This window comes from Ranitomeya imitator, chromosome 1 (assembly GCF_032444005.1).
Source record: "Ranitomeya imitator isolate aRanImi1 chromosome 1, aRanImi1.pri, whole genome shotgun sequence".
NCBI classification, from domain to species: Eukaryota; Metazoa; Chordata; class Amphibia; order Anura; family Dendrobatidae; genus Ranitomeya; species Ranitomeya imitator.
The window spans coordinates 495,269,891-495,286,319 of NC_091282.1; the positions used below are offsets into that span (position 1 = coordinate 495,269,891).

General features: G+C 42.5%; 1 protein-coding gene across 2 annotated transcripts in view; it reads left to right on the plus strand.

Moving 5' to 3' along the window:
- The window catches only part of DENND4C (DENN domain containing 4C), a 181,820-nt gene that overhangs the window by 149,341 nt on the left and 16,050 nt on the right, over positions 1-16,429 (plus strand). For both annotated transcript variants that reach the window (XM_069766158.1, XM_069766167.1), the window contains exon 24: positions 2,275-2,452. In XM_069766158.1, coding sequence (XP_069622259.1) covers positions 2,275-2,452 — 178 coding nt within the window. The remainder of the gene's footprint in view (positions 1-2,274; positions 2,453-16,429) is intronic.

Here is a 16,429-nt window from a genome sequence, read left to right on the forward strand (position 1 = left end):
CCCTCATCTTTATACTGGTATGCAGGGCCCCATCCCTATTCTGGGATGATTGGCCCCCATCTCGTCCGAGTATGCATGGCCCTATCCTGGTATGATTGGCCCCCATCTCGTCCTAGTATGCATGGCCCTCATCTTTATACTGGTATGCAGGGCCCCATCCCTATTCTGGGATGATTGGCCCCCATCTCGTCCGAGTATGCATGGCCCTATCCTGGTATAATTGGCCCCCATCTCGTCCTAGTATGCATGGCCCTCATCTTTATACTGGTATGCAGGGCCCCATCCCTATTCTGGGATGATTGGCCCCCATCTCTGTCCTGATATGCATGGCCCCATCTAAAAACATAAAAAAAACACAAACTATCACACTTACCTTCCTGGCCCTCCCTCGCAGCGTCCTGCTCCGGTGCCAGCAGCTGCTTAATGCTTGTAAGCAGCGCATGGCAGGGACGTCATATGCTGCTTGCAAGCCGAAGGGAAGCTGCTGGAATACTCACTGCTCTGCTGCAGAGCCGGCCTCTGCCTGCAAAAGGGGATTTTTTTTTCAATATATACAGTGGGGGAAATAAGTATTTGATTCCTTGTTGATTTTGTTAACAGTCAATAATTTTAAGGGTAGGTAAATTGTAACATTGAGAGAGAGAATATAAAAAATAAAATCCAGAAAATCACATTGTATAAATTATATAAATGTATTTGCATTTTGCAGTGAGAAATAAGTATTTGATTAGAGATTAGTGAATTTGTTCAGGTTCCCTCTTATTCGGTAAGCTATAGTGCTTGCCGAATGAGCTGCAGAGAGAACCTGGCTCAGCTGATCAGCGCCACAACTGCATGTGTCGTGGCTGTGTCACAGCACATGCATGGAGAGCCAATTTGTAAGGGATCAAATACTTATTTTTCCCTGCAAATTGCAAATACATTTATATAATTTATACAATGTGATTTTCTGGATTTTATTTTTGATATTCTATCTCTCAATATTAAAAGTAACCTACACTTAAAATTATAGACTGTTCATGTCTTTGTCAGTGGGCAAACTTACAAAATCAGCAAGGGATCAAATACTTCTCTCCCACTGTATATAGAATATTTATTATGTGAAATAGGGGGCAGGTTACCTGTCAAAAGCCTAAAGGTACCTTCACACTGAGCAACTTTAGAACGATAACGATAGCGATCCGTGACGTTGCAGCGTCATGGATAGCGATATCGTTGTGTTTGACACGCAGCAGCGATCAGGATCCTGCTGTGACATCGCTGGTCGGAGCTAGAAGGCCAGCACCTTATTTCGTCGCTGGATCACCCGCTGACATCGCTGAATCGGCGTGTGTGACGCCGATCCAGCAATGTGTTCACTTGTAACCAGGGTAAACATCGGGTTACTAAGCGCAGGGCCGCGCTTAGTAACTCGATATTTACCCTGGTTACCATTGTAAATGTAAAAAAAAAACACAACATACTCACATTCCGGTGTCTGTCGCGTTCCCCGGCGTCAGCTTCCCTGCACTGTGTCAGCGCCGGCCGGCCATAAAGCAGAGCACACCGGTGACATCACCGCTCTGCTTTACGGCTGGCGCTTACACAGTGCAGGGAAGCTGACGCCGGGGGACGCGACAGACACCGGAATGTAAGTATGTTGTCTTTTTTTTTTTTTTTACATTTACAATGGTAACCAGGGTAAACATCGGGTTACTAAGCGTGGCCCTGCGCTTAGTTATCCGATGTTTACCCTGGTTACCAGGGGAGTTCGGCATCGTTGGTCGCTGGAGAGCTGTCTGTGTGACAGCTCTCCAGCGACCACACAACGACTAAACAGCGACGCTGCAGCGATCGGCATCGTTGTCTATATCGCTGCAGCGTCGCTTAATGTGACTGTACCTTTAGAGATGAATAGGTATGCAGAGCACGACATGAAGACCCCCCACAGGCCGCCCCGTAGCACGAGAATATCATTAAGTCAAAACTGAAAATAAAGATTACACAACAACCACAAGACAGATTTCATCACCCAGGTATCATTCTAATCAGTATAACGGCGCCAACCTGACAGTGTCTCTAGGTTACTGTGCACAATCCTGCTGACAGGTTCCCTTTAAAGACGTTTCCTCAATATGGCATCCATGTGCCTTTGTTCCCATTTTATTAGAGCTGATGTTCTTTTTGTAAATTATTGTGGCGTTGAGCGATTGTCCTCAGTGTTGCAATACCAATCGATTTTTTTTTTTTTTTTTCATATAAATCCTATTTACCCTTTCCAATTATCTTTTATAGGAAGAAGTTAATAAGGATGATTATCAGTTTCCTTTGAATATTGAAGAACACTCTCTAGGTGACAACGCAGCTTCCAAAACAGGCTTCCAAAGACTTTCTACAAGCAGCTTGAATCAGAGCAGCACCAGTCTGGGCAGCAGCAGCAGTGGCGGCACCAGTAAACAGAGCACCACTAACAGTATGGGCCTTCTATTCAGATTAATTTTTACATCATTCGATTTGTCATATTTTACTTAAAGGGGTATTCCCATCTCCAAGATCCTAACCCAATATGTAGTAGGTGTGTGTAATAGTAATAATATTAGCAAATACCTCCAATTAGAAATGCAGTACAGTTCTTCTTATTTGCTATGTTGCTTTCTCCATGTAAGGCATTATAGCAGCTTAGGTATCCATGGTTATGACCACTCATATAGTGACAACTAGCGATTATTGGTTGTAACCATGGATACCCAAGTTACTGCAATGCCCTGCACATGAGGTAAGCGGCATAGCGGATTTAAAAACCTACATTTCTAATTTGGGAGATTTGCTAAGATTATTATAATAAAACATTATTTATTGGGATAGGATCTTGGCGCTGAGAAAAGCCCTTTAAGGTTCTTGGATGTGAAGTTGCTGAGCAGAACTCTACACTCTCATCTATGGGAGTTCCAAAATAGGTGAACATGCGTAGATATATTTTTGAAACTCCCGTGAAAGTGAATGGAGAATCATTTCTACTGTTTTATGGCTACATTTTGTTAATATTTTATCTGTGGCCATTGTAGAGAATTCAAAGAGGTCCTGATCAATCAGGGTTTTATTTAAAAAAATATATATATATATAAAAATACAATTGCGATGCGTTTCAGCCCATCACAGGCTTTCATCAACAATGGGAAAAGAAAGATTTGTACGACATATAAAGGTTAACTCAAGGGAAGTGACCTCATCACAGAGAATTGTATGGAGACTGCACAACGAAATTATTAAACAAAGAACAAAACGTAAATTCTCACTGTGAAAGAGGAATATTCAAATACATGATAATATCACATATAGAACATGCATATATACATTAAATGTATGACCATTAACAAATACACTTACAGTGGTGGCACAGTGGTTAGCAGCCTTGCAGCCCTGGGGTTCTGGGTTCACATCCCACCAAGGACAACATCTGCAGGAGTTCTCCCCGTGTTTGTGTGGGTTTTCTCCCACACAGGACATACTGATAGGGAAATTAGATTGTGATCCCCAATGGGGACAGTGCCAATAATGTCTGTAAGCACTGTGTAATTAATGGCACTATATAAGCAATGTATGATAAAGTAAATAGTATTCCCTCCTTCAAAAACAAATATACAGCTCGCATAGTGGATATGTCTCAATATGGATGCATCATACTCTACATAGTAATATAGTTATTAAGGTTGAAGGAAGACTTTAAGTCCATCTAGTTCAACCCATAGCCTAACCTAACATGCCCTAACATGTTGACCCAGAGGAAGGCAAAAAAAAACCATGTGGCAAAGAGTAAGCTCCACTTTGGGGAAAAAAATTCCTTCCCGACTCCACATGCGGCAATCAGACTAGTTCCCTGGATCAACGCTCTTTCAAGGAATCTAGTATATATACCCTGCAACATTATACTTTTCCAGAAAGGTATCCAGTCCCCTCTTAAATTTAAGTAATGAATCACTCATTACAACATCATACGGCAGAGAGTTCCATAGTCTCACTGCTCTTACAGTAAAGAATCCGCATCTGTTATTATGCTTAAACCTTCTTTCCTCCAGACGTAGAGGATGCCCCCTTGTCCCTGTCTCAGGTCTATGATTAAAAAGATCATCAGAAAGGTCTTTGTACTGTCCCCTCATATATTTATACATTAAAATAAGATCACCCCTTGGTCTTCCTTTTTCCAAACTAAATAGCCCCAAGTGTAATAACCTATCTTGGTATTGGAGACCCCTCCCCATCCACCACCCGCCCCCCCCCCCCCCCCCCAGTCCTCTAATAACTTCTCTTCTCTGCACCCGCTCCAGTTCAGCTATGTCTTATACACCGGAGACCAGAACTGTGCACAGTATTATAAGTGTGGTCGAACTAGTGACTTGTATAGAGGTAAAATTATGTTATCCTCATGTGCATCTATGCCTCTTTTAATGCATCCCATTATTTTATTTGCCTTTGTAGCAGCTGTCTGACACTGGCCACTGAATATGAGTTTGTCATCCACCCACACACCCAGGGCTTTTTCATTGACGGTTTTAGAATTAAGCGCATAGTTATACAATACATCTTATTACTTCTCCCCAAGTGCATGACCTTACATTTATCCCCATTAAAGCTCATTTGCCATTTATCAGCTCAAGCTTCTAGTTTACATAAATCATCCTGTAATATAAAATTGTCCTCCTCTGTATTGATTACCCTGCAGACTTTAGTGTCATCTGCAAATATTGAAATTCTGCTCTGAATGCCCCCTACAAGGTCATTAATAAATGTTAAAAAGAAGAGGGCCCAATACTGACCCCTGTGGTACCCCACTGCTAACCGCTACCCAGTCCGAGTGTGCTCCATTAATAACCACCCTTTGTTTCCTATCCGAGCCAGCTCTTAACCCACTTACACATATTTTCCCCTATCCCCATTATTCTCATTTTATGTATCAACCTTTTGTGTGGCACCGTATCAAAGGCTTTTGAAAAGTCCATATTCACTACGTCTACTGGGTTCTCTTGGTCCAGTCCGGAACTTACCTCTTCATAGAAGCTGATCAGATTAGTCTGACATGAACGGTCCCTAGTAAACCCGTGCTGATACTGGGTCATGAGGTTATTCCTCTTCAGATACTCCAGTATAGCATCCCTTAAAATGCCCTCCAGGGTTTTACCCACAGTAGAGGTTAAGCTTACTGGCCTATAATTTCCGAGTTCAGTTTTTGTCCCCTTTTTGAATATTGGCACCACATTTGCTATACGCCAGTCCTGTGGTACAGACCCTGTTATTATAGAGTCATTAAAGATTAAAAATAATGGTCTATCAATAACTGTACTTAGTTCCTGCAGTACTCGGGGGTGTATCCCATCCAGGCCCGGAGATTTGTCAATTTTAGTGATTTTTAGACGCCGCCGTACTTCCTGCTGGGTTAAGCAGGTGACATTTAATTGGGAATTTTTATCACTAGTCATTTTGTCTGCCATGGGATTTTCTTATGTAAATACTGATGAAAAAAAGTCATTTAGCTTATTGGCTTTTTCCTCATCCTCATCCACCATTTCACCCAGACTATTTTTAAGGGGGCCAGAACTATCATTTTTTAGTTTCTTACTATTTACGTAGTTAAAGAATATTTTAGGATTATTTTTACTCTCTCTGGCAATGAGTCTCTCTGTCTCAATCTTTGCTGCCTTGATTTGCTTTTTACAGAATTTATTTAATTTTCTGTATTTATTTAATGCCTCATCACTACCTACTTCCTTTAATTCTCTAAATGCTTTCTTTTTGTCACTTATTGTGCCCCTTACAGCTCTATTTAGCCATATTGGTTTCCTCCTATTTCTAGTATGTTTATTCCCGTACGGTATATACTGTGCACAGGTCCTATCCAGGATGCTAATAAATGTCTCCCATTTTCTTTGTGTATTTTTATGTCTCAGGATATCGTCCCAGTTAATTGCACCAAGATCCTCTCTCATACGTTGGAAATTTGCCCTCCTGAAGTTTAGTGTCCTTGTAACCCCTCTACTACACTTCTTATTAAAGGATACATGAAAACTTATTATTTCGTGATCACTATTCCCCAAGTGACCCCCAACCCTTATATTTGATATGCGGTCTGGCCTGTTGGTTAATATTAGGTCTAGCAGTGCCCCCCTTCTTGTTGGGTCCTGAACCAGTTGTGAAAGGTAATTGTCTCTCATAGTTGTTAAAAACCGATTACCTTTGCTGGAACTGCAGGTTTCTGTTCCCCAATCTATTTCAGGGTAGTTGAAGTCCCCCATAATAATGACTTCCCCTTGAGTCGCAGCTTCATCTATTTGCTTTACGAGGATATTCTCCATTGCTTCCATTATTTTTGGAGATTTATAACAAACCCCTAGCAGTAATTTATTATTTTTTCCCCCTCCCCTTATCTCCACCCACAGGGATTCTACATTTTCATTAGATTCACCTATATTATCACGCAGGATGGGTTTTAAGGACGATTTAACATACAGACACACCCCTCCCCCTCGCTTATCTGTACGGTCGTTTCTGAACAGGCAATAGCCCTGCAAGTTAACAGCCCAGTCATGGCTCTCATCCAGCCATGTTTCAGATATCCCCACCATGTCATAATTATGCTCCAACAACATTAGTTCTAATTTGTCCATTTTGTTGGCGAGGCTTCCGGCATTAGTATACAAACATTTTATGTATCTCTCTGCACCTTTATTCTTTCTTAAATTATTAACTGTTCTAACACCACCCCCCATGCCACCGCCACCCCCAACTTCCTTATTTGTGCCCAGGTCTCTATCTACACGATCTCCCCCTCCTATAAAATGAATACCCTCCCCAATCCCTAGTTTAAACACTCCTCCAACCTTCTAGCCATTTTCTCCCCCAACACAGCTGCACCTTCCCCATTGAGGTGCAGCCCATCCCTAGCGTAGAGCCTGTAGCCAACTGAGAAGTCGGCCCAGTTCTGAAGAAAACCCAAACCCCTCCTTCCTACACCAATTCTTGAGCCACTTATTAACCTCCCTAATCTCCCGTTGCGCCTCTTGCGTGGCACGTGGTACAGGCAGTATTTCGGAAAATACCACGTTGGAGGTCCTTGTTTTCAGCTTGCAGCCTAATTCCCTGAAATCATCTTTAAGGACCTTCACCTACCTCTAACTTTGTCATTTGTGCCAATGTGCACCATGACCATTGGGTCCTCACCAGCCCCTCCCAGTAATCTGTCCACCCGATCAGCAATGTGTCGGACTCGAGCGCCAGGTAGGCAGCACACCGTTCGACGATCCCGGTCTTTGTGACAGATTGCCCTATCTGTTCCCCTAATAATTGAGTCTCTCACTACCAGCACCTGTCTGGCCTGCCCTGCTCTCCTATTTCCCTCCTTACTGGAGCAGTCACTCCCCCGGCTTTGAGGACATGCCTGGCTGCAGCAGTGCTACCCCTGTACTGGCACCCCCCTCATCTGCCAACTTAGCAAACTTAATGGGGTGTTCCAGATCAGGACTAGCCTCCCTGGCACTCTTCCCTCTACCCCGCTTCCTAACTGTCACCCAGCTTGCTACTCCACTGTCCTACAGCTCCATCCTACCATCCCCCCTTCATCTATCCCATTGAGTGTCTGCTCAGTGAGCAGAAGACTCCTTTCCATGTTGTCAATGGATCTCCGTGTTGCCAGCTGCACATTTAGATTCAGAATCTGGGTTTCCAAATGCACAACGTGCTCACATCTCGCACAGCAGTATGCACCCTCGACCGGCTGATCAAGGACTGCATACATGTGGCAAGATGTGCACTGGATGGCGTTAACAATAGTGGAGCACATTTCCTAATGGGGATTGCACCACATAGAAATGTTAAATAAATAAAAAAAACAAATGCAAAGTATTAATAAGATACAGACAGCAATTCAGTAATTCCTCCCTTGGAAACTCCCTGAATCCAAAGTCACTGAATCACAAGTCACATTTACCGCCGTTCACACTCACGCTCAGGTCATACTCGGCTCGTTCACACTCGCTAAGGCTGGTTTCACACTTGCGTTTTTTTTTGCGCTTAAAAACGAAAAAAAAAAGCTTGCGTTTTTTTCCCTATACTTAACATTAAAAACGCATGCGTTTTTTCTCTTCATGCATTGTATTGCAGAAATGCAACATGTATTAATTTTAGCGGCGTTTTTTTGCCGCAAAAAAAGCATGCTTTTTTTGCGGCAAAAAAACGTATTGATGTCTATGTAAACGCATGCGTTTTTAAGCACATGCGTATTTAAACGCATGCGTTTTTATAGAAAAACCCAAGAATACACACTGATAAGCCAAACCCTAACCCTAAGGGTTAGGGTTAGGATCCCTAAGGTTAGGGTTAGAGTTTGTTTTAGGGTTAGAGTTTGTGTTTTAGGGTTAGAGTTTGTGTTTTTTGCGGGTAAGGGTTAGAGTTTGTTTAAGGGTTAGGGTTAGAGTTTGTGTTTTAGGGTTAGAGTTTGTGTGTTAGGGTTAGGGTTAGAGTTTGTGTGTTAGGGTTAGGGTTAGAGTTTGTTTTAGGGTTAGGGTTTGTGTTTTAGGGCTAGGGTTAGAGTTTGGGTTAGGGTTAGAGTTTGTGTTAGGGTTTGTGTTAGGGTTAGGGTTAGAGTTTGGGTTAGGGTTAGAGTTTGTGTTTTAGGGTTAGAGTTTGTGTTAGGGTTAGAGTTTGTGTTTTAGGGTTAGGGTTAGAGTTTGTGTTTTAGGGTTAGGGTTAGAGTTTGTGTTTTAGGGTTAGGGTTAGAGTTTGTGTTTTAGGGTTAGGGTTAGAGTTTGGGTTACAGTTAGGGTTAGAGTTTGTGGGTTAGGGTTAGAGTTTGTGTGTTAGGGTTAGTTTGTTTTAGGGTTAGGGTTAGAGTTTGTGTTTTAGGGCTAGGGTTAGAGTTTGTGTTAGGGTTAGAGTTTGTGTGTTAGGGTTAGAGTTTGTGTTTTAGGGTTAGGGTTAGAGTTTGGGTTACAGTTAGGGTTAGAGTTTGTGGGTTAGGGTTAGAGTTTGTGTGTTAGGGTTAGTTTGTTTTAGGGTTAGGGTTAGAGTTTGTGTTTTAGGGCTAGGGTTAGAGTTTGTGTTAGGGTTAGAGTTTGTGTGTTAGGGTTAGAGTTTGTGTTTTAGGGTTAGGGTTAGAATTTGGGTTAAGGTTAGAGTTTGTGTTTTAGGGTTAGAGTTTGTGTTTTAGGGTTATGGTTAGAGTTTGTGTTTTAGGGTTAGAGTTTGTGTTTTAGGGTTAGGGTTAGAGTTTGTGTTTTAGGGTTAGGGTTAGAGTTTGGGTTAGAGTTAGGGTTAGAGTTTGTGGGTTAGGGTTAGAGTTTGTGTGTTAGGGTTAGAGTTTGTTTTAGGGTTAGGGTTAGAGTATGTGTTTTAGGGCTAGGGTTAGAGTTTGTGTTAGGGTTAGGGTTAGAGTTTGTGTTAGGGTTATAGTTTGTGTTAGGGTTAGAGTTTGGGTTAGGGTTAGAGTTTGTGTTTTAGGGTTAGAGTTTGTGTTGGGGTTAGAGTTTGTGTTTTAGGGTTAGGGTTAGAGTTTGTGTTTTAGGGTTAGAGTTTGTGTTTTAGGGTTAGAGTTTGTGTTTTAGGGTTAGAGTTTGTGTTTTAGGGTTAGAGTTTGTGTTTTAGGGTTAGAGTTTGTGTTTTAGGGTTAGAGTTTGTGTTTTAGGGTTAGAGTTTGTGTTAGAGTTAGGGTTAGAATTTGGGTTAGGGTTAGAGTTTGGGTTAGGGTTAGAGTTTGTGTTTTAGGGTTAGGGTTAGAGTTTGTGGGTTAGGGTTAGGATCCCTAGGGTTACTAGGGATCCTAACCCTAACCCTAGGTATTTCTGTTTATAGTGGGTTTTCTAGTTGATTTTGATGATTGGCAGCTGTCACACACTTCTCATCATGCTTTTCAAAAACATACAAAAACGCATGCGCCTAAAAAATGCAGCGTTTAAACGCGTTTTTGCACCAAATGCGTTTAAATGCGTTTGCGTTTAAAACGCTGCAGATCAAAACGCAAGTGTGAAACCAGCCTAAGCTGAAGATTTATAGAATATATATATATTTTTTTCCCTCAGCAGCAATCCACCTCGTCAAATATTCTCGCCATTTCATAAGAAAAGCTGAAGCAAGAGAGAGAATATGTGTTAGGGCGCAATGTGCCTGAGAAGCACACTCTTATTTCTAACAAAACCTTCTATGACAAATCCACAAATTTAGCACTAGCTATTCATAAAACAAGCTAAAAAAACAATTGGGATGAATAAAAACAGCAAATTCTAATCGTCAAAGGTGTGACGCATTCAGGGGCAATGAGCCTGAGAAGCCAAAACACCGATATCTGATCTCCTGCAGCTCTGCAGCACAAGACGCTTCTCAGGTCTCACACAGCCTTTAAAGTTAGAAAGGTACTGGGAGGATGGTGTTTCCCAGACAAACCACTGAAAATAGAGAAATGAAACGAAGTGAGCTGCGCCTGTCAGATCAGTTTTCCCTGACGGAGGGTTAAAGGTTTTCCAAATACCTCCTCACTGAATCACAAGTCACACTTACCGCCGTTCACACTTACGCTCAGGTCACACTCAGCTCGTTCACACTCACTAAGCTGAAGTTTTAAAGAATATATACCGTATTTTCCGCTTTGTAAGACGCACTTTATTTCCCCCAAATTTGGGGGGGAAATGTGGGTGCGTCTAACAAAGCGGATATACCGCTTACCATTACAGGCTGGGAGGAGGGGGTGTCCGCCTGCCGCCGCTGTCGTCCGCCGCCACTGCCGGGGTTGTCCGCTGCTGCCCCGGGTGATGCTGAAGGCTCCGGTGCTGCGGGGGGCTCTGGCGACATTTTGTGAAAGACCAGAGCCCCCCGGCAGTTCTTCCATGCGTTCCAGTATGACTGACTCCGGGAAAATGGCCGCCGGAATCTCGGGAGATGAGATTTCAGCGCTGAGATCTCATCTCTCGAGATTCCGGCGGCCATTTTCCCGGAATTAGTCATACTGGAACGCATGGAAGAACTGCCGGGGGGCTCTGGTCTTTCACAAAATGTCGCCAGAGCCCCCCGCAGCACCGGAGACAGCCCTACAGCACAGGAGCCCCCTGCAGACCCATCATCCCAGGCTGCAGCACAGGAGCCCCCCTGCAGCACAGGAGCCCCCTGCAGACCCCCTCATCCCAGCCTGCAGCAATGCTCCACTCCTGCCTCCGGCAACGAGCCTGGGACCCTGATCCACCACAACCACAACCCCTGGTAAGTAATAAGACGCATGGATTATAAGACGCCCCACCAATTTATTAAAAAATAGTTTTTTCCTATTTTTCTCCTCAAAATTTGGGGTGCGTCTTATAATCCGGAGCGTCTTACAAAGCGAAAAATACGGTATATTTTTTTTTTTCTCAACAGCAACCCGCCTTGCTGTTCAATGCACATACTCTGATGTATCGTTTTTATCATTTATGATATATCATAATATTACTATTGAATTATTATACTTATTCTTTTACTTTCATTTGTTTAAAATTGGGGAAAAAATTGTATTACATTTTGGATTTTTTTCATTTACTTTATTTAACCTTATGTGGAAAAACTAAACCAAAAGGTCATATATTATATAAAATACATCAAACCTCAAATCCTAATACAATAACCACTTCATTATGTTCAGCTGCACAAGATGATGTTTCTAACTGATGATCAGCACATTCGTGAAGTCTGAAAAAGGGAGGTGGAAAAAAAAAAAGGTTATTGATCCCCTGTAATATGGGTAATCTCCTGATCCCTATTTAACCCCTTCAGATCCAATGTTTGCATGCCTGTAAACAGAAGGCTTCTTTGCAATGAAGAATCCTTTTAATATTCCCACCCCTCCTGGGTATCCTCACCTGTTCAATTGGTTCATATTTAAGTTTAGCAAGTGGGGAGGGGCCCCTTGAATTACTTCTGACCTTCCATTGTTTCCTTAATAGTGTTGATAGGAACAGAAATTTGAATTGTTTTATGATTTGTAATAAATAAGTTTTTTGAACACCATGGTGTTCGGGAACACCCCTTCCCAACATGCTCCGTACTAGTACGGCACATGTCGGATCCCCTGCTTTGATGTGGGCTTCGGCGGTGAGCCCACATCAAAGTCGCAACATGTCAGCTGTTTTGTGCAGCTGACATGTGCTTGCAATAGTGGCGGGTGAAATCGCAGTTCACCCGCCGCTATTAACTTGTTAGATGCCGCTGTCAAACGCAGACAGCGGCATTTAACCGGCGCATCCAGCCGCGCGGCCGGAAATTAGCGCATCGCCGACCCCCGTCACATGATCGGGGGTAGGCGATGCATCAGGATGGTAACCATAGAGGTCCTTGGGACCTCTATGGTTACTGATGCCGGCTTGCTGTGAGCGCCACCCTGTGGTCAGCGCTCATAGCAAGCCTGCATTTCAGCTACATAGCAGCAATCTGATGATCGCTGCTATGTGGCCGTGCCAATCGAGTTGTGCCAGCTTCTAGCCTCCCATGGAGGCTATTGAAGCATGGCACAAGTTAAAAAAAAATGTTTTTAAAAATATGAAAAACAAAACGTAAGTTTAAATCGCCCCCCTTTCGCCCCATCCAAAATAAAAAAAAAATTAAATCAAACCTACACATATTTGGTATCGCCGCGTTCAGAATCGCCCGATCTATCAATAAAAAAAGCATTAACCTGATCGCTTAAACGGCGTAGCGAGAAAAAAAATTGAAACGCCAGAATTACGTTTTTTTTTGTCGCCGCGACATTGCATTAAAATGCAATAACTGGCGATCAAAAGAACGTATCTGCATAAAAGTGTTATCATTAAAAACGTCAGCTCGGCACGTAAAAAATAAGCCCTCACCTGACCACAAAAATGGAGACGCTACGGGTATCGGAAAATGGCGCTTTTTTTTGTTTGTTTTTTTTAGCGAAGTTTTGAATTTTTTTTCACCACTGAAATAAAAAATAACCCAGGCATGTTTGGTGTCTGTGAACTCGTAATGACCTAGAGAATCATAATGGCAGGTCAGTTTTAGCATTTAGTGAACCTAGCAAAAAAGCCAAACAAAAAACAAGTGTGGGACTGCACTTTTTTTGCAATTTCATTGCACTTGGAATTTTTTTCCTGTTTTCTAGTGCAAGACATGGTAAAACCAATGGTGTAGTTCAAAAGTACAACTTGACCCGCAAAAAATAAGCCCTCACATGGCAATATTGATGGAAAAATAAAAAAGTTATGGCTCTGGGAAGGAGGGGAGCGAAAAACGAAAAAGGACAGCGGCGGGAAGGGGTTAAAAAGGGTGATGACACATTAAAAACAGATGTCTTAAAAAAAAAAAAAGCACTGATAAAATAGCTTGCCTCATTTTAATAGTGCAATTAAGAGGGCAATATCTACATTACAGTTTCAGAGGATAAAAAGCATAGTTACTGATTCCTCAGTGACTGAGTCCAGCAATGTGATAAATCCTATTAAATGTCTGTGCGGGCTCCTATATGATGGAGAGAAAATCCAGTATGTTGGCACCCACGTCTGTGGACATACGTCGACTATCAGATGTGGCAATATTTTATTGTCACTTCCTTTTTATCTTCGAGAACCTGTCAGCAGGATTTAGCCCTATAATCTAAAGGCATGGCCATAATGTGATGCTGATTAATCTGCTGCCTGATGTGAAGGGATCCATTAAGTGGCTTCTGAACACTCGCTTTGTGAAGTTTTCAGAAAATAAGGTCTTTTGCTCTTCAGTGTTCTTCGGGGCAGGACTTGGGGGCACAGTCATCTTCTCCGCCCCCTCCAGCCTCCTCTGTTTCTTGTGCAGTGAACAAGTGAGGATTCCCAGGAAGGGTGGGAATATTAAGAGAATTCTTCATCCCAAAGAAGCCTTGTGGGTACACGCATTGCTAACATTGGAGCCGAAGGGGTTAAATATGGTTTATTAGCTGTATTATGAGATTGAGAACCTTTTCCACCTCCCTTTTTCAGACTTCACAAATGCACTGATCATCAGTTAGAAAAAACATCATCTTGTGGAGCTTAATATAATGGAGTGGATATTGTATTATGACAGAGGTCCCCAACATCACAAACGTCACCATCTAGAGATCTGCTCTTCATAGTTATTTGCTAGACTGAGTGCTAATGCACCAAGCTGGCAGAAAGCCGCGACCCACAGGTTGGGGACTCCTGTATTATAAGGGTATGTGCACACGTTGCGGATTTTGCTGCGGATCCGCAGCGGTTTCCCATGCATTTACAGTACCATGGAAATGAAATCCGCAGTGCACATGGTGCGGAAAAAAAACGCGCGGAAACACAGCGGTTTATTTTCCGCAGCATGTCAATTCTTTGTGCGGAATCCGCAGCGGTTTTTCCCCTGCTCCAATAGGAAACTGCAGGTGAAAATCCGCAGCGGAAACCGCAATAAAAACCACGGTAAATCCGCAGTAAAAAACGCAGCAGTTTTGCACTGCGGATTTATCAAAACCGCTGCGGAAAATTCCGCACATGGCCTAATTTGAGTTTTGATGTATTTTTTTTATAATATGACTTTTTGGTTTAGTCTTTCCACATGAGGTTAAATAAAGTAAATTAAAAAAAAATTAAGAAAATACAAAAAAATATATATAAAAGGTTAAACAATAATAATTATATAGCAATATTGTGAGATCTCATCAACAACAGATTATACAGCAGAGTATGTTTCATCCATATTGAGACATATCCACTATGTGAGCTGTATACTTATTCTAGGAGAGAATACTATAAGTGTATTTGTTAATGGTTATAAATTTCATGGATATATGCATGATATTATCATGTATTTGAATATTCCTCTTTCACGTTTTGTTTGTTTTTTGTTTAATAATTTTGTTGTGCTGCCTCCTTGCAATTCTTTGTGATGAGGTCACTTCCCTTGTGTTAACCTTTATATGTTGTATAAATCTTTCTTTTTCCCATTGTTGATGAAAGCCTGGGATGGGCTGAAACGCGTCCTAATTGGATTTATGTGTTTATTGGATTGAAACCCTGATTCATAAGTATGTGAGTACCAGGACCTTTTTGAATTTTATACATTGCATTTTCCTTGAGCACCACTTCACATGGAGTACCAATCCATTTGTATAATTTATATCCTAGCCGCTGCATTCACTCACATCTACCGTCTTTGCACAAACTCTTTACACTCCATCCTTATCAGCCACTCTATCTTATCCTCTCCTATGTATAGCACTCACGCTTTTTTCACAATGGTAAACTGCATAGATCCATTCAGTCCCATCATATAACACAAGACACGCTCTCACAAATCACTTAATCATCTGCTCACTCTTTCTATCCTCCTCCTAGTCGCAGGAGATCTATCCTAACCCTGGCCCTTCATGTTATAGTAAGTGGAACCCTTCACCTACCACACTCCTCAAATCTCATTAATATTCCCTGCATGCCTTTTAAGTGTGCCCTCTGGATTTCTTGCTCGGTGTGTAATAAACTCTCCTTCATCCATGACTTCTTCCTTTCTAATTCTCTTAACCTTCTGGCTCTCATTGAAGCCAGCAGTCAGACACCATCGCTGCTGCTCTCTCATTTGGTGGACTACATTTCTTTCATACCCCAAGGTCAGACAACAGATCAGATGGAGGCGTTGGGCTGCTCCTATCAACCAAATGTACCTTTCAGGTTATCCACCAAGTACCCTCACTGATCGTCCCTTCTTTTGAGGTGCATGCTGTCAAACTTCATATCCCCGTCTCCCTGCAAGTGGCGGTTGTATATTGTCCTCTGGGCCCCTCCCGCCAGTTTTTTGATCACTTTGCCACCTGGCTTTCACATTTTCTTGCTTTTAACATCCCCACCCACGTCATGGGTGACTTTAACATCCCCATTGGTTTTCCCCCTCTCCCCATCTGCCACTCACCTTTTGTCTCTAACCTCCTTCAGCCTTTCACAGCTTAGTAACTCTCCTATGCATGAAGACTGAAATTCCCTGGACTTGGTATTCTCCCGCCTCTGCTCAGTGCATGATTTTACTAACTCCCCTCTCCCACTCTCTGACCACAACCTTCTTTCATTCTCTGTCAATAACTATCACTCTGCTGAGGACACTCCCACTTTCCACACTTCTAGGAATATACGTGCCATTAACACCCAGAAAATTATGAAGAATTTGCAGTCCTCATTGGTCCCAATCTCCTCCCTCTCATGTCCTGACTCTGCACTGAAGCATTATATTGAAACACATAAAGTGCCCTGGATGCAGCTGTATCTCCTATACATAGAACAGCTTGGCACAGACAGCGACAACCCTGGCATACGGTGCAAACACATTTCCTACAGCGGTCCTCCATGTGCGCCAAATGTCTGTGGAGAAAATCCAGTCTGGCCGAAGACTTCATACATTGTAAGTTTATGCTTAAAACATGCAACTCTGTCCTTCACTTCTCCAAAACATACAACTC